The sequence below is a fragment of the Chaetodon auriga genome, chromosome 21, assembly GCF_051107435.1.
Source record: "Chaetodon auriga isolate fChaAug3 chromosome 21, fChaAug3.hap1, whole genome shotgun sequence".
Taxonomy (NCBI): domain Eukaryota; kingdom Metazoa; phylum Chordata; class Actinopteri; order Chaetodontiformes; family Chaetodontidae; genus Chaetodon; species Chaetodon auriga.
The window spans coordinates 7,551,396-7,579,348 of record NC_135094.1 but is presented as its reverse complement, the minus strand read 5'-3'; the positions used below and the strand labels follow the sequence as shown (position 1 = coordinate 7,579,348).

The window sequence follows — 27,953 nt, the reverse complement described above, 5'->3', positions numbered from 1 at the left end:
CAGACCATTGTTGTTTGGGCTGCATTTCACTTATTTCATTATTGATATTTAGAAAAGTAAATCGGCACTAATATGAAGAAGATGCCCCCATGGTCACCTAATGGGTATCAATACCATTCTGGATAAACAGTTTGGATGAATATTGAAATGTGTTTAATCAAAACTCTCATCCTGTTATTTGGATTCAGTTTTCTCCAGACATCAAGGGAATATAAGTATGTTGAGATTTTTCTGAGCTCTTTAAAACCTTTTTGTCCACGCTGACTATAATTTGATAAATAATTTAAATGTGCATGTAGTATATGTGTAAGTATTTAACTGTTGGTTGTTTCCAGTGTCAAGAGGAAAGTCCAGCAAAGATGAGAAGTCCTTATCCACTTCTGTGACAATTGGGGAAACTCCACCTTTTCTCTTCTATTATGTGATACTGGTTTTTGAAAGCTTGAGAACAGTCACTCAGTGGACCTTGTGGTGAGATTGTTTCATCAGCTGTGCATATGAGTCTACTTTCTTTTATTTAGTTTTGCATTGTTTATTTATTCATTTACATTGTTCAGCTTTGTTGCAAGGGTCCCATTAAACAGTTTTTTGTCTCAGTAAAATATGACTGGCTATACTGTGTCACGGGTGTAAAGAAGCCAATCAAAGACGTCAGATTAAACCCCAGACGTTTTCAAAAGGCTCATCAATAAACAGTCCATCTATTCATTTTCTATGCATTTGTATTCATTTTCTATGTAACCTTTCAACGTCAATGACATGCATACAAGCTAGTTTTGAGCAGCAAAAGTGCATTATGTATGTATAATATTCACCTGTATTTCCATAATGCACCAACAAGCATCTGTGAGTGCAAATAAATAAATATATAAAGCAACAGTTTAATGTGGATTTCCTCTTTAATCTGTATAAGTACAGCAGACTATAAATACATGCAAGCGGCACACACACGTCACAGAACCCTCTCAATGGATGTAGCTGAAAGGCGGGTTTAAGCCGCTCGGATATTATTGGCACGCATTTTGTCCAATCAGCTCCCTCATATCGCAGGAACCGGATGCAGTTAAGCTGGCAGTTGCCTGTGTTGTGATGATTTCTAGAGAGAGAGACAGAGAGAGAGAAGGAAAAGAAGACTTGACGTTTGGATTAACCTAAACTGCCTTCCCAGTGTTATTGTGTCTGTTTCACTCCTTAATTCAAAAGTCAAAGGTAAACGTTTCAAATTCTCACATGCGCGTCCTGTAATATGAGTCATGTCAAAAAGGACACGCGCATAGGAAGACACCCCACGTAAAGTTAGCCTGTCTGACTGCTTAGCTGCTCTGCTAGCTAGCCGCAGTGCTAACGTCAACAAGATCATGTTACTCACAAACGTCCGAATCAATCCTGCGACATGTCATCAATAAATGGTTTGTGATTTGGTGTCTTCGTTGCTGCTTGGAGTCAGATAACGTCAGCAGCGTGTAGCTCCTGAGAGCTGCTGAGTCATTAGCTAGCTAAGTTAACCGGCTAGCTAACTATTGTTGCTACCAAACTGAAGCTGTCAGCCGGATAATTAGCTGCAGATAACTTAACCTTCTGTCTTGTTGTATAAAAGTTGTCCACATTGATTTCCGTACTGCATAATTTGATCGCATAAATTAAAAGCAGCAAACAGAGGTGCTTGGTGTAATGGTTGAAGAATCGATCTGCTTAAGTTAATTGTTTATAAGTTGAAGCCAAGTCACGATCCGTCGTGTCATTTTCGCTTTCATTTAATCATTTCTCTCAGCGCTTGTCATACCATCAGGAAACGTTGTTAGATAAGGACTTTGAGTTCGTTTTCTTTTCCCTTTCTCTTTCAGAAATAAGTGGCAAACTCTGAATCGGTCAATGGGAAAAATCTAACAATGTTTAGCTTTGAGGGAGATTTCAAGACAAGACCCAAGGTATCACTTGGAGGAGCAAGTAAAAAGGCAAGTGTCATATTCACAAGGAACCAGTGACAACACCGGCTGCTCTTAGTACAGTACATTATCATTTATATATATCACATATGATCAGCATTCACATTTAAACATGCATCTGTTTAAACTAGCACCGTAAAGGTTATCTTGTGTTGCTTTGCAGGAGGAGAAAGCATCTCTGCTGCACCGCACTCAAGAGGAAAGACGAAAAAGAGAGGTAACTTTATTTGTGCAGTTTATCTGTAGAAACCCGTAATGATTTTCCCGTACAGGCACATTTCAACAGTTAAAAATCATGCTACTAATTCAATTGAAATGCTTGCAGCCCAACGTGTAAAAGCTGAATATGAAGGTTTTATGATCAAACGGTTTTGGCTTCCTTTGTTTCAGTGGTTTCATCACTTCTAAATTGTTCTTTTATTGCTCAGGATGAAAGAAAACGGCTAAAAAATGCCATTATCATTCAGTCCTACATACGTGGCTACCAGGACTTGAAACGACAGGTACGTCTGCACGCACTGAACACCCGTGTTTTTAAGATCTCACATACGTCCTTCAGAATTAAATATTAAAATCTGTATCAGTATTGTTGGCTGTGTCATCGGCCTGTGGTTCAGTCAAACAACAGCTTTTGAAATAGAGTGAATGGAGGAACAAGGAAAAACACCGTCTGTTAGTACTGGCTTGTGTAAGTCACTAACATAAGGGGGTTGACTGTTATGAGTATTGCGAGCTAAATTTAACACAACATCTGTGAAATATGACCACTTGGTAACTTTCCCTGATGTAACATGCAGGTGGTTTATGAATGATGCTGCCTGTCTCGTGGTCTGGTAGACACTGTTGTTGGTGACACAGCCTGCAGTTACAGGCAGCGGGTTTGTGTGTCTAGCTTCAGAAATCTAAATTGGAGCTCTGTTGTGTGATTTCAGCACCTGGTAGTCAGACTTCATGAAATCAGAGGTCTGATCATGAACAATTACTCCCTCTGTGGCTGATTGTTTTTCTCCCTGTGTATACAGTTGGTTTGACAGTAGTAATTTGCCAAAAGTGTGCGACTAGTGTATGTAGGTGTTACTGTTTTTGACATCTGTTACCGTTTCATCACTGTAGGAAACAGACCTTGTGGCATTTCATGACCACAGATAGAGCCTTCAAACAAGTCTTCACACACAAAGCATTTGCAGTATGTGACCTTGGATCTTTTTCTTCCAGTATGCCACCCAGAGGGCCAGTTTTGATGAGTGCGTCAGCCAGACGCTGGCAGGGGGAGCTCAGCATGGATTGGACGGGCCCGTTCTCTGCCTCTTATCCAGACAGCTCATATTTTTCTACAGACAGAGTGTGGATGCACATAGATTGGTAAGAATTTGATACAACTTTGATGCTCTTCAATTACAAGTTTATTGATTGTTTCACAGAGGCCATTATAGCCAGAGGCCTAATATACATCTAACAAATTGTGTGTTATTTGTGTGTTTATAAAGATATGGTTGTGCCAGAACCTGGTGAAGCTCAACAGTCAGTTTGTGAAGCTGTTGGTCGGCCCACAGAGACAAACATGTATGTTTCAGATCAAGAGGATCTTAGGCTTCTGCTGCAGGTACAGTACTTCAAATGATAAATTCATTTTTTTAGCTGCATAAACACGCATAACAAAGGGGGGATAACAAAGGAAGCAGGGCTGTGCTCAATGTCGTTTTGTCATTTCTGAAAAAACATTACGAAAGCATTATGAATGAAGCTTCGAGCTAATCGTTGCAGCCCTCAAAGAACGCTGCAGCTGCTGCCACCATTTCACTTGTCCCTCTTTTTGTCTCCACAGACTCCTGCAGAACTGCAAGGACGACAGTTTAAATGTGGCTGTTCCCATGCGGATGCTAGAAATCTTCTCCTCAGAGAAAACCTATCTTCCTATTATTCCAGATGCTAACTATGTAGCTTCATTACTCGAGCAGATTTTGCACTATGTGGTACAGAAAGGTAAGCTCACAGTGAACTTACTGCAGCGTGGACTGTAGCACAGACACGTCAAGGGTTGTATAGGGATGTGAATGTGTTAATTGATCTGAAGTGTGTTTGATTAATTTTATCTGGACACGGGCAGTTCCTGCTCTGACTGGCACCTGAGTATATGCAGTGCTGTGCACAGGTCAAATACATCTCACAGTGTTGACACTTTCCAGGAGGCATGACTCATTTAACAGCTGCTGAAATGATTCTTACTCGTCAACACAAAGTGTGTTGTTTCATTTTCTGCACGTCAACCACAGTCAAATGTCTTGAAGCCTGATTGAGCAGCATTCTCAGTATAAAAATGTTGTTTTCTAAGTCCAGTTACATTTGCTGTAGCAATGAGATAAGATCAGTTGGGTTCCTTTTTTTATGTTAAAGTGTATAATCATATCAGGAAATGTTTTATAAAATGAGGTAGTGCCTCAGCATCCACTTTGACTCTTAATTTCTTTTTGTGTCTCTTCTTCAGGATACTACAGGTCCCTTTATATTCTCGTGAATCATAGGCTCCCTTCCAGTCTGGAGTACAGTGACGCTCCTTCTGTCCCTCTAGCAAGCACACTGTTGGAGCACATCCTCAAACCTCTACACTTTACCTACTCCTCCTGCACAACAGGCGCAAGGTACAGCACGAGTGTACAATGAAAAGCCAAAATAATTATATATTTTAATAGAAGCAGACAGAATCAGGGTCAGTAGTTCAAGAGTGTACCCAGTATTCATCCATTGGTTATCCTTAATTAGTTCTGCAAATTTTATTCTGAGAAGATGAGACTGATTCTGCTAAGTGTCCACGTGCAACAGACTTTAATTACAATTAAGGTAGTATCACAAATAAGTCTGCACATAATAGGATGAGGAGGATTCACTCATAAAGTCAGGGATGTCTGCAGACCTCCCAAATTTCCTCTTTCTGAGTGCAGAGAGAAGACAGCAGTACCATAGCAGGAAAGCCTTTGTCCCCAGAGAATTCTTTAAAAATCATCCATTAAACTGATCAGACAAACTGCAGCAGTTTTTTGTCCCCTCTCGTCAGTGTTGAAGCAGTAATTGCTTCAGAGGCCAATTTACAACAAGCCATAAAAGACCCCCAGACTCGCTCGCTCGCCAGAGTGCAGAATATCAGGCTGTTTGCCCTCATTTTCAGACATTCTTAATAACAAACGACAGGGCACTTCTTTTCTTCTTTGAAGAAAAGCAAGGCGGGAGTGAGAGAAACTTGTGTACACACGGACTCTTACAGCTAATTATCTGACTCGACCCACCAGATGTGTGTGACTGGGCCACACAATGCTCTGTTTGGAGACACAATATTGGAGCACTCTCGCCACAGAAAGAGCAGGGCGGTGTTAGAACAAGCCATCGTCTTAGCTAATGTCTTTATGGACATACGGCGTTTTGATTCTGGTTATTTCACATGACGTGTTACCCTGTCCACGCACTGTGCTGACCTGTCTCATGTCTGTTCGTCATCTTGCAGGCAGTTTGTATTTGCGGCCTTTACTGAGGAGTTTATTTCTGCGCCGTTCACCGAGCAGATCTTTCATTTCTTTATCCCGGCGCTGTCCGACGTCCGTCTCTCATTTCCATTCGAGGCCTTCCTGAGCTCCCTCCAGGCCACCATCAGCTCCTCCTCTGCACCGCAGAGCCAGGCGCCGTGGGTGTTTTACTTTGTCCTCTCTGCAGGGGAGAACTGCTTAAGTAGGTGGCACAGTTCAGGGAGGTGCACACTCCCTCTCTCTAGAAATATATGGCTCACATGAAGCCTGAACTCTGATTTGTAGAGATGAAGATATGATGGTGTGCACACTAATAGTGATGGTTGTGTGTTGGCAGGCTCACTATCAGAGGAAGGTCTCCTGCTGTACCTTCGGGCTCTGCAGACGCTGCTGCCCCTCCTGCCAGTGTCGGAGAGCAACAGCAGGCCTGAAGTTAGCAGCGACTCGGAGGACGACGATGACACCGGCATCCATCCACCTCCCATGCAGGTACAATGCATCCACTGGGACATATAGGTACACACAAAATGGTAGATTAGTATTCCTTTTGTTCATAAATCAGGCTCATAAATGTGTGCAATGCATTAGGGATGCGCTGATCTGGTCTGCTCTGGCCCTGATACATTAGGAGTCAGATCCGTGCATCCCGTTGTGGCATATGGTTCCTCTCTGTCTGCAGCTGCATCAGGATCAGCTTTAAAAAACTTATGTTACAACAAACATCAGGTGTACAGCATGTCCTGTTCATGCTAGTTTTGTTATATAGATATGAGAGTTGTGCCACTCTTAAGCACACAGCAATGGGAGTACTGCTGTCATTGTGGGTAGATATAACAAACTATAGGCTGTATGTGTTATAGAAAATTAATATATTTCATTATTTAACCTTTCACTTTGCACAATGCAGACAGAACAATGGCAGCCTTGATGTAATCAATATAGGCAAAATACAGAGCAATTCCCCTCATGTCTCGCTCCTCATATCCTGTCTCTTTCGTCTAAATGCTCAAAAATACTTAATTAAATAAATACTTTAAATAACTAAATAAAAGCCTGCTTTGAATAAAATAGAAATAAGATGGTCTTCCGACCCACACGTGTTTCCTTCTCCATCAGGATGACAGCAGAATCTCCGTGCAGCTGATCACAGAGGAGTGTGTCCACAAGCTGGACACTAAGCATCAGACTAACGCCCTGCTGAACCTGGTGTGGCGGGACTCAGCCAGCGAGGAGGTTTTCACCATGATGGCATCCATCTGTCACACGCTCATGGTGCAGCATCGCCTCATGGTGCCAAAAGTCAGGTAAAAATGCACGAATCTCATGAGAGTTGTTTATTTAGGCAGAATCTGCAACCTGAAACTTTATTGTTTTGTCATGTAAACAGCAAGAAAACCTGATGGTGTGTATGGATTACAGATAGCAGAGACTGTAGGTTTCCTTATTTCAGTAAATTGCTTTTGGTACTTGGAAGCAGGCGTTTCTGAATCAAAACAGAACATTTTCATTTTCATTTGAGATCATAACATTTTACACGTCTCCCTGCTTTCAGAGAGCCTGTTTACACACCGCGCTGATTGAGGGGAAAACCGTGTCTTTATGTGTTTCCGCGCTGTAAGCAGTAATGTAAATAACGGTGAAGTGAGGCAGGCAGTTATCAGTGGTCCGTACCCGCTGGCATTTACAACCGGCAAAGGAAGCCGGGATGTCAGGGAAGCTGTCAGTTCTGGATGAGGGCAATTACCCCTTCTCAGGCTGATTACATTAGGGCCAGGATGTCAGAGGTGGTGGGTGGTGGGGGGGGGCTGTTGTGGTGCATTGACTGACGGGAGGTGGTCCAGACTGAGCTTCATGGATGGTCAACCTGCTGTAGTTAATTATTAGCCGAGCCACTTGCTGCCAGCTGATTTAAACATGTGGTTTGGGATGTTGATGCATAAAGACTCACATCACGTTTGCATCTGTATCTGACTGTGCATCTGTTCTGTTTCTTTTTTCTTTTATTAGCCCCAACTTACCCAAAACCATGCGTAAATGGATACACATAAATTAGCTTCCTCGGTAATAAAAACACTGGACACAAGCAGCTCGGGTCTGATGGTCAATTAGTAATTTTGCAGCATTGCTTACAAGTGATTGAGCAGAATTTAGAAGAATTTCTCAGCGGATCCCCCCATTCCGCTTAATTTTTTATGGCTTCCTCCTTCTCTTCGCTTTTACCATAAATCCTGCCCTTCGTCTTCCATCATTATTGGATATCTGTACAAAATAATTAGCTCACTGAGAAAGATTAATCACTGCAGGAGTGGACGGGATAGCTTTACAAGAGGCTAAGGGGAGCAAATTGCATCCCGGCCTTGATTTACTGCTCGTAGAAAAAAAGGAGGAAGAAGAAGAGAGAGGCGGACCGGTCGTCCGACCGACCCAGCACGCTGCCTTTTTATTAAATATGTAAAATGTCTCATAAAGTGATTTTTTTTTTCAGAAGACGACTTAAAAGCTGTGCGAGGATTCGAGAGCAAAATTGATTTTTGATTGGCTTGCTAATTGTACTAAGCTCAGGTTTTTTCTCGTGCGTGTGCTGTAATTTCCCTTTAATTGTTTAGTGTTGGATGTTTGGTGTAATTTCACTTTGATAGTTTGGTTTCACCCAATGTAGCGCTCCGCTGCTAACGGGGCTCGCTCTGATGAAAGGGGCCGCGGATGAGGTTTGGTCCTCCGTTGACTTTCGAGTGGGTGCTGTGATTTTTGCATTGTCATGAGATAATGCCGTTGATCACATTGATGCAAAAGTCTGCAAAACAAATTCATATTGAGGTGGAAACCGGCTCCTTTGCTCTTTATGACATCAAATCTGACCTGAGCGCTGCTGTTATTTTTTTTCTGCTGAACAGAGATTCTTTCATTACCGCAAAATGAAATGATCCTGGCGTTATTCATCAAGCTGCTTTTCACACACACATGCACACGCAACCCCTTTTGATGTCTTGACTTTGTTTATTAGTGGTTCATTCCATGATTGAAATGGGGGTTTGGGTTCTCTCAGGCCGTAAATCAGCATGTCAGCTGGCATTTAGTGCTTTGTTTCCCATTTCAATCAAACACTTGCATCACTTGTTATGAGCCCACAGCAGTACTCCTCTCTTCTCTCCTGAGCCTTGTACCACTGACAGATGGCGTGTGCTCGGCACGCTGTGCACAAACCATTTTTCAAGTCGCACTGAGGGTCGTGTGACACTCTGCACCTAGTGCTCATTTCCATTTTGGGAGATTTGAACGGGGTTTTTGGTAGATTGAATGGTGGAATGGGAATTTGAGCATTGACATTGAGATGAGAATATTCTGCCAATGAAGGATTCTCGTTGTCTCGCTGGACTTTCTTCTCTCTTTTTGTCTCCTTTTCTCCGCTGACCTTTCCTCCTCTTCTCCATTGAGAATACATGATGCCCTATTAAAGGCAAGCATCCTTATGGGTGTCAGCACTGTCACTCTTAAACAAGGGCCTATTATATGCGGGGCCACTTTATTTTGCCTTTTAGCTTACTTAACACATTATTGTCACCTGTACTTAACCCTCCGTGTGAAAAGCCAAGCAATTTAGGAGTATACACAAACACACAGGCACCTCCACTTGAACAAAGAGCGGCTTCACACCTTGGTGCCACAGCCCCGTGAGTGCAGGGCGACTATGGCGAGGTATGTGGCCCCTCCGCAGCGTTATCATGTAATTCATCACGAGTGTGGAAGCATGCTGGCGCTGGGGGGTCACAGCAAGGACCAGGCTTCCCCTCCTCCTCCGTCCTCCATTGTCTTGCTCCCCTGGCCATTAAGTTAAATGGGGCTCCTGCAGGAAGCCAGAGGGCTGTTTATGACCCGAGCTGGGTACCCTCGGCAGCAACTAGTTTACTAATGGAAGGTGCCTCGCCTAAATAAAGCTTAATGGCTCATTTAATCTCTTTTCGGCCCTCACAGGGTATAAAAGGGGAGAGAAAGGCCAAGAAGATTCTACGAGGGAAATGTTGGTTAACAGTGTCATTTATTTTTTCTCCCCTTTTCCCCGTGTCCTCTGGTTAACAGGGCAAAGTTAACAATCTCACACAGCAGACAGATTGACGGAAAGTGATTTTACTGTTCTTCGCACAGATTGTGTCATCTGATTGAAATGGCTCTCTAACGCATGGCGTCCTGCTCATCAGTGCTTTATACTTTATCAAAATAAGTGTTTTAATTTAATATGTCTCTCCGCTTCTCTGATCGCTGCAGGCTTCTGTACAGTTTAGCTTTCAATGCACGTTTCCTGAGGCATCTCTGGCACCTGATAACTTCCATGACGACAAAAATGATCACTGGGTGAGCCAAATCAAACCTGATTATTGGCAGTTTATCTTTGCTGGTGTGCAATCATAGTTTCATATTTTGTTTGTAGTTTATTTCCGCGCACTTAGTCTCCTCCTGTCCGCCTGCCCCCTCAGCTCCATGGTGCCGCTGCTCCAGCTGATCTCGCGAGGGTCCCCCATGTCGTTCGAGGACTCCAACCGCATCATTCCCCTCTTCTATCTCTTCAGCTCTCTCTTCAGCCACTCCCTTATCTCCGTGCACGACAGCGAGTTCTTTGGTCATGAAATGGAAGGTAGAAGATTTTTTTCCTCTTTTTTTTTATTGGATCCTAAACCCTCGATTCCAAAAAAAAGTTGTGACATCTTGTAAAAATATGACAGAATGGAAAAACTTCTTAATCCTTTCTGACATAAACTCAAATTGAAACAGTAAAAAGACAATGTATTTAATGTTTGAACTCATCAGTTTCAATGATTTTTGTAAATATCTGCTTATTTGTTCAATCAAGTTTGGACAGGAGCAACTAAAGACTGGGAAAAATGTGGAACGCTCCAAAAACACCTGTTTGGAACATTCCACAGGTAAACAGGTTGATTGGTAACAGGTGATGGTATCGTGATTGGGTATAAAAGGGGCATCCTGGAAAGGCTCAGGAACACCTTGTAAAGCTGTTGTCAGTAAACACAGCTTGTTTGCAAGTGACTGCAATCTGTTTTTATTTATGTTTCATGCAGCATCACAACTTTTTTGGAGTCTTGGTTGTAAAAAAATGTCATTTACTGCCTTTGTTTCGCAAGATTTTCACATCATGTTCCCTTACGTTCATCATCCCTGCCCTTGGTTATGTCTTCTTTTTGACAAATGAATATCATGTGTCTGACTGGAGCTGGTCATTCTGTGGACACTCTCATCAGTCCTCTCCCATTTCCCTCATTTGGTAGTCTTAGCAAAACAATATATTGTTCTGTTTTCAGCAGTCACACACCGTCTTGCTGCCACGCAAATGTGAAATCAATATCTGTAAAAGACAATGAATCCATTCTCCCTCCCAACAGGGCAGACGCAGTCCTCCATGATGCCCTTCACGCTGTCAGAGCTGGTGACTCTGTCTCGCTGTCTGAGGGACGCGTGCCTGGGAATCATCAAGCTGGCCTACCCCGAGACCAAAACAGAGCACCGTGAGGAGTACATGGCCGCCTTCCGCAGTGTGGGCGTCAAGACGAACACTGAGGTTCAGCAGCGCATCCAGGCTGAGCAGAAACGCTGGGTGCAGCTCTTTAAGGTAAGACCAGTAAAGCTGAATATACGTCTTTTTTTCAGATTTGTCAAGTAGCTGATGTTTCAGAATCATGCCTGGCATACAGCTGAATTTGTTTTACCTGAATCCAGTCTTGACATGGACATTAAGTAGAGATAATGTCCTTGAATGCAGATTTTAATTTGCCAGAATAGGCATGCAACAGTGAGCAATGATAAGTAAATTTAAAGTATTTGTTGTATAAAGTTGTTGCAAATGTGGTGCCAAAAATGTAGCTTGATGTGTAGAGATGTGTCACCGCTGTCCTCTGTGCTTTGTCTCTCACTTTCCCACTGTCTTTAAACACAGCGTGGGAAATAGAGTGGGAGGGGCCGGGAGGCTGCACGGCCACTGTGTGTGCAGACACACTTTGTTAACTCAAACACACACACACACACACACACACACACACACACACAGGTAGTAGATGATTGACCTTAGTCTTATGACATAATGTTGCTTTTTTCATTGCATACATACTTACGGACTGTGCTACATACAGTGCCGCTAAAGAGTTTGTTGATGTTTGGTAACACTTTATATTAAGGTACACATACTCACCATTCACTAGTTACTTATTAGCAAGCATATTGGTAGCATATTGGCTCTTTATTAGTCATTATAAAGCACTTAATAATGCCTCATTCTGGAAAACCATTCATTCAATAACTTCCAAACTGCTGCTCACTGATATTAAAGAAGGAAGTTGTTGTGCATGAATTACGATCTTAATAATGTGACACTAACCCTTAGTAACTGTAACCCCAGAATAAGACATTATTAAGTGCTTTGCAATGAGTAAAAAGCACCAAAGTGCTACTAATGTGCATGCTAATAAGAAAGTAGTTGATGCTCATGTATATTTCAATGTTTAGTGTGACCAGATGTTTGCTTCCATAATGGCAATTTTAACATCGATAAAAACAGACTCCAAATGTACTATTTAGATATTGCGTAGTTTTTGTCCCAAAAGAAAAATAATTAAATGAGATCATTATTGAACCACAGCTTGATTGATTTGTATTCAGGTGATACTGCAGTATTCAGGTCCAGTTGTGCTAACCGTAAGCTAACCATCTAAGCACTTAAGTAAGTGTGTAAATAAGAATAAGAATTAAATAAGAATGTGTATTTTTCTGGCCAGAGATGATGATCATAAATATAATCCAGATTATAGTCTTATTTGATCATTTAGAGTGAAATCCATATCTATTTATACATTGTATGTCATATCTTTTGACATTGACATCACATATCTTAACCGCATCTGTTGGCCATTAATTGGTGTCAGTGGAAAAAAATCTTCATGATGATAATTCAAGACCTGTTTCATTCTTTTCCGTTGATACCTAAGCTCATAAACCACGGTGTGTGACACATTAACAGTAGGGATAATTCTTGTGTAGCCTCTCTGTGCAATGAAGCATGGCGGCCTAATGCTGTTCGTGGAAATCAAGCATACATGCATGAGCAGGCAAAGACAAGGTGGAGCGCTGCCCCGGAGGTCATCCATTGGTTGTTTACCCAGAGGAAATGAGGCAGAAAACAGCATTAACTTCATTCTTCTCTGCTCTTTTTCCCATTCCGCATCCCTCCGTTCGTTCCGCCCGCTCCCTTCCGTCTGTTCTCCGTAATTAAGCGACTTCGTTCTTGGCTGTTAGTCTTTGACAGAAGAAACACTGGAGTTCCGTGAAAGGTGGCAAATACGCGAAGAGCACGTCGGGAATTTTCATAAAAGATCTGCTCAAAGGCCTCTTGTCAGCTAAAACGACCCATTAAAGAAGTGGGGAGCAGGGGAAATGCATTTTCCAAATTGAACGGTGGGATTTACAGTCGGTTTAACGCCGCTGACCCCTAACACGCTAATGTTTGGTTCGTGTCATCAGCCGTCCCTCCCCATCTTTTATCACCTCCATTGTCGAGCTATCTATTTAATTGAAAGAAGTTAATTGAATGAAAATGATCAACTAAGCTTGTATTAATATTGCTAATGGAACTTTCTTCTTGGCCATGTTTGGAGAACGATGTCACGCTGGAGTTTGGGAAAGGCCCATTAAGGCTTGCACTTAACCCGATGGGCTAATTAAGGAATGCTTATTCATTCCCAGAGTCAGGGGGTAGGCCTGCTCCAAACCCATCGCCACGTACCTTTTACAGCATTTTGCACTTGCCATTATTGCGGACTCCGGTTGCCTCGCAGTGATTGGCCGAGATTGATTGTCGTTCTATGAAAATGACGTGCTTTAGTAAAGAACATTTCGATTGAAATCATCTAGCTCGGGTATTATATGGAAATGGACTGGCTCTAACTGTTATTGGCAGACGTAACAGCTCCCTTAACGAATCCTCAATGAATGACATGCATGAGGTTATAGAGCGGATGTCTGACGGCGACCAGCCATCGCAACAGCGGCCTGTAATGCCACCCACCCAGAAAACGTACTGCCATAAGGTCTTCAGTCCCACTCCTGGTCTTTTGACTGAAATCCCTATTGGAATTCATGTTAAATTGTGCAGGTAGACGTTCTTTATAAACACGTTGAGGCAAAGAACAGTGGCCACTTCAGCGTGCACATTATCAAATCATTAGACGATGATCATTGTAGCTGGGAGCCTTCTGCCGTCCAGTCCAGAGCCATGCTGGTGCTGTGAACCGATGCTGCCTGGTCTCTCTTTTGCATTCTCCACCCGATGGCTGATGTCAGCAGACCTCGCCGGTAATTAACAAGGCTGGACATTGAGGGACGGCACAGGTCGTTTTTCTTTTATACTCCCCATAAATGGCTCACTAATGGCTGAATTCTCAAATTGCTTTTTTCCCCCCCCTCTAAGCGAAGGCGCCTCGTCCTGTTGAACAGCGTATGCACAGAAAAACCTCTTTTATCAGTGTTGTGTTGTCTACGCACCTGAAATGGACATTTCTTTGTCTCACCGTGCAGTGGGTTAGAGATGTTAATGTTTGGCTCTTCCTGTCTGTGTGTTTGATGTACTACCCAGGTCATCACTAACTTGGTGAAGATGGTGAAAGCTCGCGACATTAGACGACCCTTCTGTCCAGCAGGTCACTGGCTCTCTGAGGAGGTCAACATCCGAGCCGATAAGGTGCTTCGCTGTCATCACACATGTTTTGATTTTCTATTTGTTCACTGTCAGATGTGGCATTATGTCAGATTTCAGCTTTATTGTGGTGCCTTTTACATTACCTGCCTCTCTTCTCTCCAGGTCACCCAGCTGTATGTCCCGTCTGCGAGACACGTGTGGAGAACGAGAAGGATGGGCCGCATTGGACCGCTTCAGTCCACACTGGATGGTAGTCTAATCTGTCCGTTGTTTTACAAAACCACTTTTCATCTGAGAAGACCTGAATAATCTCATGAGATTGTAGGTTGTTGAGTAGCTTAATGCTTGATTTAATTGTTTTGCGTTCAGTGTGCAAACACATGGATCACAAATCTGAAATTATCTGGGTCTTAGAACAGTCTCATGAAACATCTGTGATCGGCTTGGACCACTAGACTGCCAGAGTGTTGTCCAAAATGCTGTACCGGCGGACAGCGCCGAGCCTCTCTGTTGGCAGTGAATGAAAATTTGGAATGGTACACAGTAGTGCTGGCGTCAGCTTGATGCATAGCCCAGGAAATCATCCTAATTGCTGCCCAAAGTCACCTTCTCTGTGTTTGCTTTTTATGTTCTGTGCAGCTGCGCATAGATATTATTTCCCATAAGCAGTGCGAGGAGTCATCTCCCTGGTTTCTATCTCTCGTACGCGGAGGGAAGATTTCTTTTGCGGCGCTTCATTGGGACAGCAGAAAAGCCTCAGAGAAGTCACTAACCTTCCTGATAAATCGCCACATTTTCCCTTCGTTGTCTCAATTAGGCACTCAGAGGAAAACAGACTGACGCAGGCAGCGCTTCATCTGGCTCTCTCTGAGCCATCTCTGCTTTCTGTGAAGTATGGTGTGAAAACAAGCTGATAACTATGTGTGTATGATCTACCTAATCCCACTCAGAGGCTGTATGGGATAAATTCAATTAGTGTGAAAGTACCTGATGAACTCAGCCACATCTGGTCCATGTGTTTGTCTGGCCTTTTCTCATTTCCTTAAATGGACGGGCCCGCGGCTGATGAATGAGCAACGTATTGACCACTCCGAGGCCATATTTCTCCTCAAAGATGGAAACCTGATGGGAAAATGCAGATCAGATTGACTAATTGGGCAGAATAATTGAGCTGCAGTGGACGTGAAGCGTGGAGGGTGAAGAGCAGTTTAGCTACTGGCCTTTTTCTTTTTTGTGGGCTAAACAGTCCAAACCCCGAGTTTAATACAAAGCAAACATCAGCTTAATGGATAAAGCCCGGCAGGTGGATGGGCAGCTCACAGTTTGGTTAATTAAAAGGGTCTAATTAAAAGGGTGTAGGATGGAAAAGTCTTTAATGGCTGCCCTGTCAACAGTGGACAACGTCGTACTTGTAGAGTGCAGCAGTGAGGAAGGTAATGATACTGTTAGATGAGTGTCACACGCAGGTGACACCTGATGTTGGGGAGTATTCCTCAGCTCAAGTTTCTCTGAGCGAGGCTGTTAATCCCTGTGAGATCCAGCCCAGTCAGCCTGTAGTTGACTTTGACCTTTGAATTTTCAGACGTGGCTAAAAATGAATGATGATGAAGGCCCAGAAGTCAAGAAAAACACCCTCTTTATACACTCATTTTATTATAAGAAACCCTCAGATAACTGCTCAAAGTTAACGTGAGAAGAAAGTTATATTTAGCTTGTATCGAGTCAGATATTTTGTCTCTCTGCAGTTGGTTTAGAGCCTCCGCAGCTGTCTGTGTCTGAAGAGAGACATCTGGCCATCCTCACAGAGCTCCCTTTTGTGGTTCCTTTCGAGGAGCGAGTGAAGGTACTGCACTGTGCACGCACACACACACACACACACACACACACACACACACACACACACACGCACACGCACACACACACACAGAATGAGGGTCCTATCTATTACAAGTGCATTATTGCCATTCTGTATATGCAAAGCTCTGACAGGATTAAGCACGGGATGCTGAGTAAACATCCAGGTGTGTGTGTGCATCTGTCATGTGATCCTAGCTGTTTAATAAGAGCTGTTAGAGCTGACAGATAACATCCCTGCCATTTTGGTTTTCTCTCTGAATGATGCTGCATTGATTTTCCTTGATTTTGCTTCATTTATACCCTTTTTCCACCTTCTTTCTGTCTTTTATTGCTCCGATCTAAACAAAAGCTTATCAAAGACAAAGGCTGAATAATATACCGTCGAATCCGGGCTGAGAATGAAACATTTTACAGCTGTAAGGATTTGTCACTGACCCTGCCACCGGGCTTACACCTGTCCTGTAGATCTTCCAGAGGTTAATCTATGCTGACAAACGGGACGTGCAGGGGGATGGGCCGTTCCCTGACGGCATCAATGTCACCATCAGACGCAACTACATCTATGAGGATGCCTACGATAAGCTCTCTCCAGAAAACGGTACGGATCGCCTCGAGCCAGCTTAAATAATTGTTGGTTGTATTAAATATGTGAGACCGGCACGCTTCATGTGTCAAAGTGTGCCGCATTTATGTCCAAGATGACGAGAGGGAGAGGAGGCACAGCTGATGTTGACACTGTTAGTGAAACTCAAGGCTCCCGTTAGCACTAAAGATGAAGGTTAGGGCTCTCCTTGTGTAGAATATTGAATTTCAGTAAAGCGTAATTGTGGTTCCGATTATAATAATGGATCACATAAAAGTGGAATCAATTATTTTAAGTCACCTCTTTTGTGTTTGAATTTGAAAGGGCACTTCAGTGGGGCCAATCTGATTAAAAAGAGTAGTAGGCGACCTGGGCTGAAGACATGATCTATATCATTTATGTGTCTATAACTTATAGCTGCCTTGATTTATCCCTGTACATTAATTATTCTGAAAGATGACCTTTTTATAGAATTTGATTTGAATATTCTGCAGGTCAAGAAAGTGCTTTCTTGCAAAACACGTTGAGAAAAATCCCATGATGCACCGGATTAAAATGCTACTGGAGTTATTTTAATCCATTTTCTCTACGTACACCAAGAAAGCGATGGAGGGATCGTACAGACAGGTGGACTGGTGAAATGTTGACCTTGACTGATTTGGAAAGGGCAGCATGAAGGTTAGAAGTCAGGACCAGTTGAGTCCAAATCCCCACTACTTGAAAGTGTCAAAATGCCGATTTAAAAGAAAGATAGAGCAGCAAAGTTGTCTCACAGGCCGCCTCTTACTTGCCTTACTTGTGTCATCCTGTTAGGAATACGTCATGGGCTTTAACTCATTGTTTTATTGCATGTTTTAATGGTGATTTTTGGATTTAATTGTTGGTTTATGTACAGCTGTTTATGAGCTGCCGTCTGGGCCAAAGATAGATTCTCAAACTCAAGTGGTTAAATACAAATATAAACAATGCTGTGATGCTGTTAAAACTACCTCTGTAGGGGTTTCCTATGAAATTGCAAAAGAGGTGTGTTAAGATGAAATGTTAAGCAAAAGTTTAAAAGGAAAAAAATCCCATTTATTTGTCAGATTTAATTGAAAAATGTAATAATTTTATATAATATGAAAAGTTAGTCAAATGAGATAAATTGTATGATTGCATATACATTTGTTTAACACAGGTTAAGCAGCACAGCAGTGTTAGTTAAGCTACGTGGTACTGAAGTTAAAATATAGAGACATAACATGCAACAAAATGTGTTTTTGTGATGCGATTTCATGTCAGAGACGATGACGATGCATTAAAAGAGTAACTGCACGGCGTCGAGTGGATCTGATTTATTGTTAAAAAGCAGGAAATGCTTTGTGTCGTTCTGTACCTTCATAAATTCCTCCTCTCTCCTGACATCAGAACCGGACCTGAAGAAACGGATTCGAGTCCACCTGCTGAACGCCCACGGCCTGGACGAGGCGGGCATCGACGGCGGCGGCATCTTCCGAGAGTTCCTCAATGAGCTCCTCAAGTCGGGCTTCAATCCCAACCAGGGCTTCTTCAAGACGACCAACGAGGGCCTGCTGTACCCCAGCCCGGCCGCGGAGATGCTGGTCGGAGACTCCTTCACCAGGCATTATTACTTTCTGGGCAGGATCTTGGGAAAGGTGAGCCTCTGAAGTGAAACCTGATGATGGTGTTCGATATTCCCATGTGCTTTTTAAAAAACCTCCAAATCCCTAAAACAAGGAGGAATGTCTGAAGAAAAGCTGCTGGTAAAATCAGCAAGTTAACAGTACGATCGAGTCCCAGACGGCTTTGATTTGATGGTCAATACGTCAATGAAGATCAATCGCAGACAGTGTCAAGGCTGCACTCGCTCTATATGTAAATGTAGAGGTTGTTTTCGTGTTTGTTCTGGCGGCTGACAACGTTCAGAGAAATTGCCGTCATTTGTTTCTGGAGCAGACTTTAGGGTTGGGGTCAGAACTTGAACCTGGCACTCGTGCAAGCTTCAGTTTTGTTAATTAGCCCTCAGCGTAATCTGTTGACGCCGTTGTTTTTCTGTCCCTTCCTTCCTCTGATGGCACTATTTATTAGAGCCTAATGTTTCTAAATCATCCTTAATGCATGTGCTAGTGATTGTTTATCAAGATGCCTTCCTCATGGCGGTGTGTGTGTGTGTGTGTGTGGGGGGGGGGGGGGGGGGGGGGCTATCATCTCAACCCGGAGAAGAATTACCTCATGACAAGCGGTCGCCTCTCAATTAGGGCTTCCATTAGCCGATGATTCCTACCTCTTGTTTGTGTAGTGATTGCATTTGGCTGGCACTAAATCAGCGAGCCCACACAGACAGGACATAAATAAGCGCTCAAAGCATGTGGTAATAGCATTTTGATCTGTTTTACAGTCAAGAACATCCGGGTCTCTTCTCTCTTGCTCGGCCCGAGATGGTTCGGTCCACTTATCAGAGCGCCGTAACTCCTCCTCTCCCTCCTGCTCTTCGTCTTCTTCTGCTGCTGCTTCTGTATTCTTTGCGAGCAATCAATCAGCAGCTTCAAGCTCTCCGCCCCCCACTCCCTTGATATTGTGCTCTCAATAGCTAATGGTTCAGGCAATTAGACAGGGGGAAATTAATTTGAATTTGACTTTCAATTAACCCTACCTTAAGTTCCTCTTTCTCCATAAAAATGGACGTTTGAGTGTCCATTTGAGAGGTGTATTGATATTTGTTTAGTGCCGTTATTGCCTGGATAAAAGGCGAGCGTTTATATAGATTGGGATTGCATCACCGCTGCCGCAATGTGCACAGTGCACATTGCGGCTCAAAGGACACAGGAGATTAATATTGTTAATTAATGTCCGAGGCGTGCCATTGTTGTGGAGGTGATGTATTACAGGCAGGAGTGGCTTGTCTGGGGTACTCACTGAAATGGGATTGAACATCAGAATAGGGGCCGGTCATCATCCCTCTTCCTCACCTGTCCACCCAGCTGACAAGCCGAAAGATTTAAGACACAAATGGTGGAATGGGTTACTTTGCTTTTGTGGTCCCATCCTTCCAGACTTTGGACTAAAAAGTTAATTTAATCCCGATGGGAGTGCTGACAATGGTTTTGTCAAAATCACATTTCTCATTATGTAATACGACCTGCAGGAGGCTCTCTTTGTGCCTCATTCGTCTCTCATTAGTACAAAACCTCCAACCTCATCAGCAGTGGCCTCTCTGCTCCATAACGGGTGAGGAAAGTTTCATCCCCCTCCTCCTCCTCCTCCTCCTCCTCCTCCTCCTCCTCCTCCTGCCTTACCCACCGGACTCCTGCACAGTCTCCTCACTGATCTCCAGCCACTGATAGTTCCCGTTAGAGGTGTGTGAGGTTGGCACCCCTGATTGATAGAGATGCGTTTGAAAGGCATTATAATTTTATTGATTCTTAATGTTGTAAATTAAAGAATGTATCTGGCAGCTAACAGAATGCACCTGCAATGTAGCTGGCATTTATTCCACCTGATGGTGCCGCGATCTGCTTTAATTGCGTTGCCACTGCACTCACTTATATTAAAAGGCCTGGGCCATAATAATTAATTCTATCCAGCCCAAGTCATTTTGGCACAATTTCTGGCAATAAACACTCATAAATAAAGTAAGTGGCATTGAAAAAATAAGGCTACAGGTTTTTTTCCATATACTTATTGCTGCCTCTTCCCGGCATAAGTGTTATTGATAGGTTTCAAGGGGCCATGCGGCGCATATGGTCTGAAATGAGCGCCGGCCACGAGAGAAATACTAAGTGGATTATTTTGCATAAAAAATAGACAATGTTTGAAGTTGTGCAATTAACCTGTGTTTAGAAAATAGCAGTGATTTATGCGCGCGTGTGTGTTTAAGATGCATGCATTATGGAAATGCTCTAGATTTATAATCCATTTAGCTGATGCGGTCAGGGTTTTTAGCGCTATCATTTATAAAGACCTGTATATTTTAATGCCTCCAACGGGCTCTTTTTCGGACTATTCCAGTACATTAGCTTTGGGTTTTATGAGCCACCTGCCCGGCTGTGGTTCTTAATGGCATTTAAGGTCAAGGTGAGAATTGACATTTATAAAGTTTGAGGTGGTGGAAACAGAAGCCTGTGTGTTTTAGATAGATTGTGTTCTGTGTTTTGCTCTCAGTCACTCCGATGTGACCAAATCTTATCACTTGATTCTTTGATATAAGAGCAGTAGGCAAATTTAATGTTCCTTAATGTATGTTGTAATCAGATTTTTGCATCTGTACTCAGTAATATCATGCTTGCTACTTGATCCAGGCTGCAGCCCACTTAGTTACCTTGGTTATCTAATCATCATGTTTTATTCAGTGACACCCAAGCAATAAACAATCGCTGTGTTTAACGCCATGAGCATTTTCTCATTTGTCCTGATTGACTGATGTTTGTGGGGGAATTTACGAGAAAGAGCTTCTATCCTTGTCCTGCAGTTGTCCTCAACTTAACAGCCGCGTTTCCCTCCAGGCGCTGTATGAGAACATGCTGGTGGAGTTGCCCTTTGCCAGCTTCTTCCTGTCCAAGCTTTTGGGAACCAGCGCGGACGTGGACATCCACCACCTGGCGTCGCTGGACCCGGAGATGTACCGCAACCTGCTCTTCCTCAAGAGCTACGAGGGCGACGTGGAGGAGCTGGGCCTCAACTTCACGGTGGTCAACAACGATCTGGGAGAGGCTCAGGTGACTGGGGTTGGGGACGGGGTGGGATGGAGTCGGATAAATGATTCACATGTTCCTCTTTTTTTTTTTTTTTTTTTTTCTCTTTCCGTCTCTGCCTCTACCCTGGCCTGTACCGCTCATTCAGCTGTCCCTCCTTCCTCCTGTTTGGTTCCTCTTTGTGGCGTTAATAATTCATTTCCCTCATGATGTACCACTTTTCAGCTCTGAGAGAGATAAAGCACGTCGCCACTGTCGCCCTAAGCTCTGCAGCAGCGCAGGGAACACAGCGGCTCTGTTGACCGTTCCACCTGCCTTTCCTTCAGAAATTATCTCAGAACACGCCTGACAGAAGCACCTCGCGGCTCTTAAGCACGTCCTCTCCAAAGCTCAAGGCTGCGGAGACGAGCCGCCACCACCACTCTGAGTCACCTGGACCCAGACCTGCACTCTACCCGGAGCCCCTGTTTGCTCAGGGCCTTAACGCGTCTTATTAGCTCTTCTCAAACAACACCTGAAACGGTTGAGTTACAATGTAGCCTCCCTGGTCACAAATAGGGCATCGCAAACACGATAGGGAAAACAATTTGCGAAAGATTAGGCACACACCCGGGAGCAGTCTGCCCTGCATTTGCCCTCGTGAGATAGCCAAAGCAAGCAAGATAAGGACAGTAATTCTCTTACATTAGCACATAATCAGAATCCACTGTGGAGGAGAAAGAAAAGAAAAGAAAGAAAATGATTACCTGTCAGTGAACCACATGCTGTATGCAGCATTCAGGGACAAAATAAGAGGAACAACTGACTTTATAATGCAGTCTAATTCAGTATCGCTGCACTGAATCCCTTATCAATCACTTTTTGTTAAAGACTGCGTCAGAGAGGTGCTGATTCATGACGGTTCGTACTGTGGTTTAACAGATATCCTGTTTCTTTCAGTCCGTCTTTGTGCCAGTCTGTGTGTCACTCATTGCTGATGCAGTGGTCCTGTTGGGCATACGTCAAAAACTCTCCACCGTGCAGAATGATGAGCATCCGCATAGTGTATTAAAACTCCTAAAACTTCACTGGACTGAAAGGCAGTTCTTTATCAGGCATGAAACAAAGTTTTTGGAGTTTTAATCCAGTGTAATCTTGCAGTATTTGCAGCTGACGCATCAGAAATTCAGGCAACTGTTTAGCCATTTTCCACCCTATAAGCTGCTTAATGTTGCTTTAAAAAAAAAAAAATAAAAGTAAGACATTAGATTTCCACCTTCTTGTGCTCAGATTTTAGGAGGTGGTCAAACTAAAAAAAACTGATCATAAAAAGAGAAAATGATCAAGTTACTCAGTCACAGTTGTAGAAGTCATTATGTTCTGAAAACAGATGTTAAAAGGAAGGAAAGCTGCGCTGGAAAGAGACGCGCGTTACATTTTGCCCCCCTGTAGCTGCTGATGTCGTCATACACCGGCTTTATGAACAGAGATGAGCACATCCTATCAAGTGCTAACTGCTCTATAGCTAATGAAAAGAGAACTTGAGGCCAAATTGTATTGGACCAGATGTTCATTGGATGTGCTATATTTAGAACCACTGAAATGCTCTTGAACCGCACGCACACACACACACACTCACTTTGAGCCATACCTTTAATCAGAGTGCCGTTGGAAAACATTTAATTACTTTTCTGTGATTGAATTAAATGCACCTGGCACGTAGATTGTTTGTTGGTCATCTGGCACCCAAGGTAGCCTCAGTGATATGCATAATGAAGTATGAAGTATGGCTACTTAACAGTAATATTACTCAGCCACTGTCAGAACTAAGACGTGCAAAAACAAAGTGAAATACTGCAACTAAAAGAGTGCAAAACTTGGACATGCATCGTGTCTTTTTGACTCAGGTGGTCGAGCTGAAGCTCGGAGGCAAAGACATTCCCGTGACCACGGCAAACCGGATAGCCTACATCCATCTGGTGGCGGACTACAGACTGAATAAGCAGATCAGGCCTCACTGCCTGGCCTTCAGACAGGGCCTGGCCAACGTGGTCAACCTGGAGTGGCTGCGCATGTTTGACCAGCAGGAGATCCAGGTACACTGCTTCACTGACGGCGAGCAAAACCGTCCTTCAACCTGCAGCAAGTCAGAAACTTAAAATATGTGGTGTTGTTTTTTTTTTTTTGATAGGTGCTGATATCTGGAGCCCATGTGCCAATTTGTCTTGATGACCTGAAAAAGTTCACAAACTACTCAGGTAGGCTGCGGTGCTCAGAGGCTTTCATAGAACCCATCGGCTTTCATCTGACCACAGCTGAGCTCTGTATTAGTTTTTTTAAATGATTATTGATTTATCTGAATTCACATGCAAATAACTGTTCATAGAGATTAACCAAAGTGTCATTCTAAGTTGCTCACAGTAATACGTGCAGTGAGTGTGTGTGTGTCAGTGCAGGTTTGATAATAGAACTCTCTCATCATCATCATCTCCTTCAGGTGGGTACACGGCCACTCACCCCGTCATCCAGATCTTCTGGGAGGTGGTCGAAAGCTTCACAGACGATGAAAAGCGCAAGCTGCTGAAGTTCGTCACCAGCTGCTCCAGACCTCCACTGCTGGGCTTCAAGGTGAGGGTTTACCGGGCTTCAACCCCCCCCCCCCCCCCCCCCCCCCCCCCTTGCTCCATCTTTTCTTCCCTCCAGACTTGCAGACTGTGTACCGCCTGTATCCTCCATTATTGGCAGCTTTTCCAAGCTCAACAGAAGGGAGTGTTCGCTCTTAATGGGCTTGTAATGAAAATACCCAGACTGATAACAGCCCTCAGAATGATCATTTTCAAATTAGGCGGCGATAAGACTGCTGAGGCCTTATCTCCACGTCCGCTGTTGTTTTGTAGTTCATGACCTTCATCTGTTGAAGAACCCCATCTGCAGCCCTGTATGTGTGGGCTTGGTCGGAGATCCTGGATGGACAAATATTGCCATTCAGGACTCGGTAGCAGGTTGAACTTTTGAACGTTTGCCTTCTGTGTGACACGGCAGAAAGCAGCAATTTCCTGTTAAACGAACATACGAGGAAACTTCATCCCTCTGATGTCTAAACATTGTGTCAGCAGTGTTCAGTCGTTACTGCAAACCTGTTTCAGAAATGATTTCCTAATTGGAGGCCGTTTTAGTTTCTCACTGACTTGATTTGTGGGACACTTAGGTAGTTTGAGATGGGGGGCTCAGGCCCATTAGAGAGTTTTTATGTGTCTTATTTCTTCTAACCAGAAGCTGTAATCATCGTATGATTGGTTTTAGTGATCTTTATGACTGTCATTAGTTAAGAAAATCTAATTGCAGTTCTGCAGTACAGTGAGGGAACAAAACTTAAAATCCTTCGCAGCACCTTGTCTCGATGTTTGAGAGTTGCCTTCACTCCTCATTCAATCAATTTGACTTTGGCCAGAGTGCGGATGCCTCCCCCCCCGCGCTCCTCGTCTCTTCTTCGGGCTGGAAAGGGCGGTAATTCGTGGGGGGAGCGGCCCCTGACCCGGCCCTCAGCCTGAGCCAGCTAAGCCTTAATTAGCTGTCGTGAAACGGCCCAGGATTCATTAGAGGAGAAATAGCTCTGTCAGGAGAAGCCATTTAAAAAAGATGATGGAAACTCTCTTTTTTTCCAAAATGATAGCCGTGGTAATGGCACTTTCTCAATAAGCAACGATAGTTTAATACGGTAATTGTCAGAAAAATGGGGTCATTACGGCTAAGCCCCCGAAGAGCCATTTAATCGGGCGAGTATGGCCGCTGAACCGTATACGCTAACTTTAAATAGCGGGATGAAATCAGGGCGGAGGAGCTTATTCGCCGGTCCGGCTTGTGATGGAAACGGTCAGTGTCACGGTCTGAAGATGAGGTGGCCTCATCGCGAGGAGGCTTGATTTAAAAAAATGCCAGATAGACAACATGAAATGACCATTCCTCCGGTGTCTCATCCAGGGGTCAAACTGTGGGCCAGTTTCCCACTCAGTACCTTTCAAGCACTAACCTGATTTCCTAAATTTATACTTCCACTGTATTAGCTTAACGCTTAATGTCTCTCTTTTAACATTTATCCCCTTGTGGAATTTGACATTTATTGCTTAATCGCGATTGCTCTGGACATGGCAATCATCAACAGGACTTGATATCACTCAGTTTTTGTCTCCTCTTTAAGCACCTCTGAATGTTCCAGTATCTCTGCGGCCGCAGCCAATCTGTCAGGCGCTCATTAACGGCTTACGTATGCACACAGGAGCTTTACCCGGTCTTCTGCATCCACAACGGCGGCACCGACCTGGAGCGGCTGCCCACCGCCAGCACCTGCATGAACCTGCTCAAGCTCCCGGAGTTCTGCGACCAGAACCTGATGAGGAACAAGCTGCTGTACGCCATCGAGTCCTCCGCTGGGTTCGAGCTGAGCTGAGGAGGGCGAAGGCTTCTCTGTCCCTGCATCCGTGGACTCTGCGCCGCACAAAATGGCTTGGGAGGAAAAGACTTGAGACATATTAGGGGTTAGAGGAGGGAAAGCAAATGATGCACTGACCTGTCTGATATACTGTGTTTGTGTGTGTGTGCGTGCGTGTGCGTGTGTGTGTGTGTGTGTGTGTGTGTGTGTGTGTGCGTGCGTGCCAAGCCGTGGCTTAGGAAATGATCACCCACAGACTGAAGATAAAGGGGTGCAAGGATGAAGCAGGGTAGGAAGCCTTTTTTAAAAAAAAAAAAAAAAAAAAAATCCTTGTTGCTTTTAAGTAATTTAAATGTTGAATCATCTTACAGAAATCTTTAGAAGAGAACAGTTTAATTTTGAGGAAATACCAGTCAAGACTAAGAGAACAAGGGCAGCAGCTGCTCTCCCGCGTGACCTAACGTGAGCGGATGGTTATTTTTCACCAAAGATGAAGTGGCGTCGTGTAAAAAAAAGGCAATATTCAGTAACAGACAGACAGACAGACGGGGACAGACTGTGGGACTCCAAAGCCACCTTGTGGTGTGCCAAGGGCTGCAGAGGTGGGGGAGCTTTTCTGTACAGCCATCATGTATTTTCACGCCGAGGTCATTGAAACTCCAGTTTTTGTGATTTCTCCAATGATTATTATTCCTAGTAATAACTGTCATGTCCGATAACCATACCGTAAGTGTGCACACGCCATCTGAAGTGTTGCTTATTATTGCTGGACTAGATCTGGGGGGGAGGGGGGGGGAGTATTATATGATTATGGATTTGTGAATATGTATATGTTTACAACTACTCTTGTATTATTCATTTATTCAGTATTTGTACAGGTTTGCTTTTCTTTCCCTTGTGTGATGAACGGAGGCCTCGTGTACTCACACGCGCTCGCTAAGGTGAACAGCCTCTTCCCTGGTCGGCGCCCTGACGTTTGCTCTCCGGGAGCAACAACCGTGTCTCGTTGATAAGGCTTCAAATGTGTTCCAGCAGGGTGAAAAAAAAAAAAAAAGATAGTATGGAAATGAATAAACCCACTTTTCTTTTTGCATTTTCCTTCCATAAGTCTCTTTTCTTGTTGCTTGTAATTTACGTTAATGACCGAGACATAAAACAGTGCTTTGTGGGAAAATCTTCTCCTGAGTTTTATGGCCTCTGACATATAATTAAAGAAACATCCAGTTAAGAAACACTGAGCAGAACTATTCTGGCCTTGGGATGCATTATCGGGCTGAGCACAAATTAAGATTGTGTGCGTTTGTCATAAATCCACCTGCCCTCCGATGCAGTACAGCCCAGGAAGATATCCATCCCCCTTTGGACCGAGTCCATCTCCCCATCCTCTCCTCCCTGCTGAAACAGCCAACTCGCTGCCCCCTCTTCTCCACCCAGAGCCCGAACCCTGCACATCCGCTGGGCCAGGGAACTCAAAGTGATAATTGGGTCTTAAAAACCAGACTTGTCATTGAAATGAGGGATTCATCTCAATTACTATGAGATTTATTTAAGACTATTACCTCGTGATGGATTATAACTGACAAAGTTAATGCAGGATGTTATGAATCATCCTCAGTGCGTAATATACTTTAGCTTGCTCATAGGCCTTTTAAGGGCTAATTGAAGCTTTTAGGCTTGTTTATCTTGCTGCAGAGCAAGGAAACATCAAAAATCACTTCAGGGTGATGATGGTGGATTGTAGCCTACTTTGCACAAGATTACTCCATCAACTGCATGCCTGGAAAGTGGGCATTAAAGCAGATGTAAGTGGCCAACATGGAGGCATCTGACAAGTTAATCACACCTGATTCAGCCTTCAATGAACAAGCAACAAATCATGAACCAGAATGACAGTCATAGCTGCAGGTACTGCATCAAACAGAAAGCGTGTAGCGCGCTGCTCAGGCTGTGTTTTGCTATAACAGAGTGCCATCTGGCGGTCAGCTAGTGGTACTGCCTGAAAACATCTTGAACGTTTACAGGCCTTTCATCTTGTTCATCTGCAGGACAATTCATGTAAAATCAGCCGCCTTCTTCTGCCACTGCCAACTCCTAATAAATGAAACAGGATGAACTACAGCTCACTGTGCCGGTGACCCCTGGAAACACTTCAAAGACACATGATTATTACACTTTGGCCGCTTGTTTGCAGCAGAAAAGACAATAAATTGAGATTGCCTGGGCTTCAGGAGCGTGGATACAGTTTCCAATTAAGGCAA

At 43.8% G+C, this 27,953-nt stretch overlaps 1 protein-coding gene across 1 annotated transcript; it reads left to right on the top strand.

The window, feature by feature from the left end:
- The first annotated feature begins 1,073 nt into the window (after nucleotides 1-1,073).
- On the top strand, nucleotides 1,074-26,802 carry ube3c (ubiquitin protein ligase E3C). Its single transcript, XM_076761421.1, has 24 exons — nucleotides 1,074-1,209; nucleotides 1,845-1,955; nucleotides 2,110-2,163; nucleotides 2,375-2,449; nucleotides 3,162-3,308; nucleotides 3,434-3,549; nucleotides 3,772-3,929; nucleotides 4,432-4,585; nucleotides 5,443-5,663; nucleotides 5,799-5,950; nucleotides 6,578-6,765; nucleotides 9,725-9,811; nucleotides 9,934-10,091; nucleotides 10,855-11,081; nucleotides 14,094-14,198; nucleotides 14,319-14,406; nucleotides 15,902-15,999; nucleotides 16,479-16,611; nucleotides 18,004-18,251; nucleotides 21,099-21,311; nucleotides 23,174-23,362; nucleotides 23,458-23,524; nucleotides 23,764-23,894; nucleotides 25,543-26,802. Exons 2-24 carry the CDS (start codon nucleotides 1,890-1,892, stop codon nucleotides 25,711-25,713), a joined length of 3,246 nt encoding a protein of 1,081 aa, XP_076617536.1. The 5' UTR covers nucleotides 1,074-1,209; nucleotides 1,845-1,889; the 3' UTR covers nucleotides 25,714-26,802.
- The last annotated feature ends 1,151 nt before the right edge of the window (nucleotides 26,803-27,953 follow it).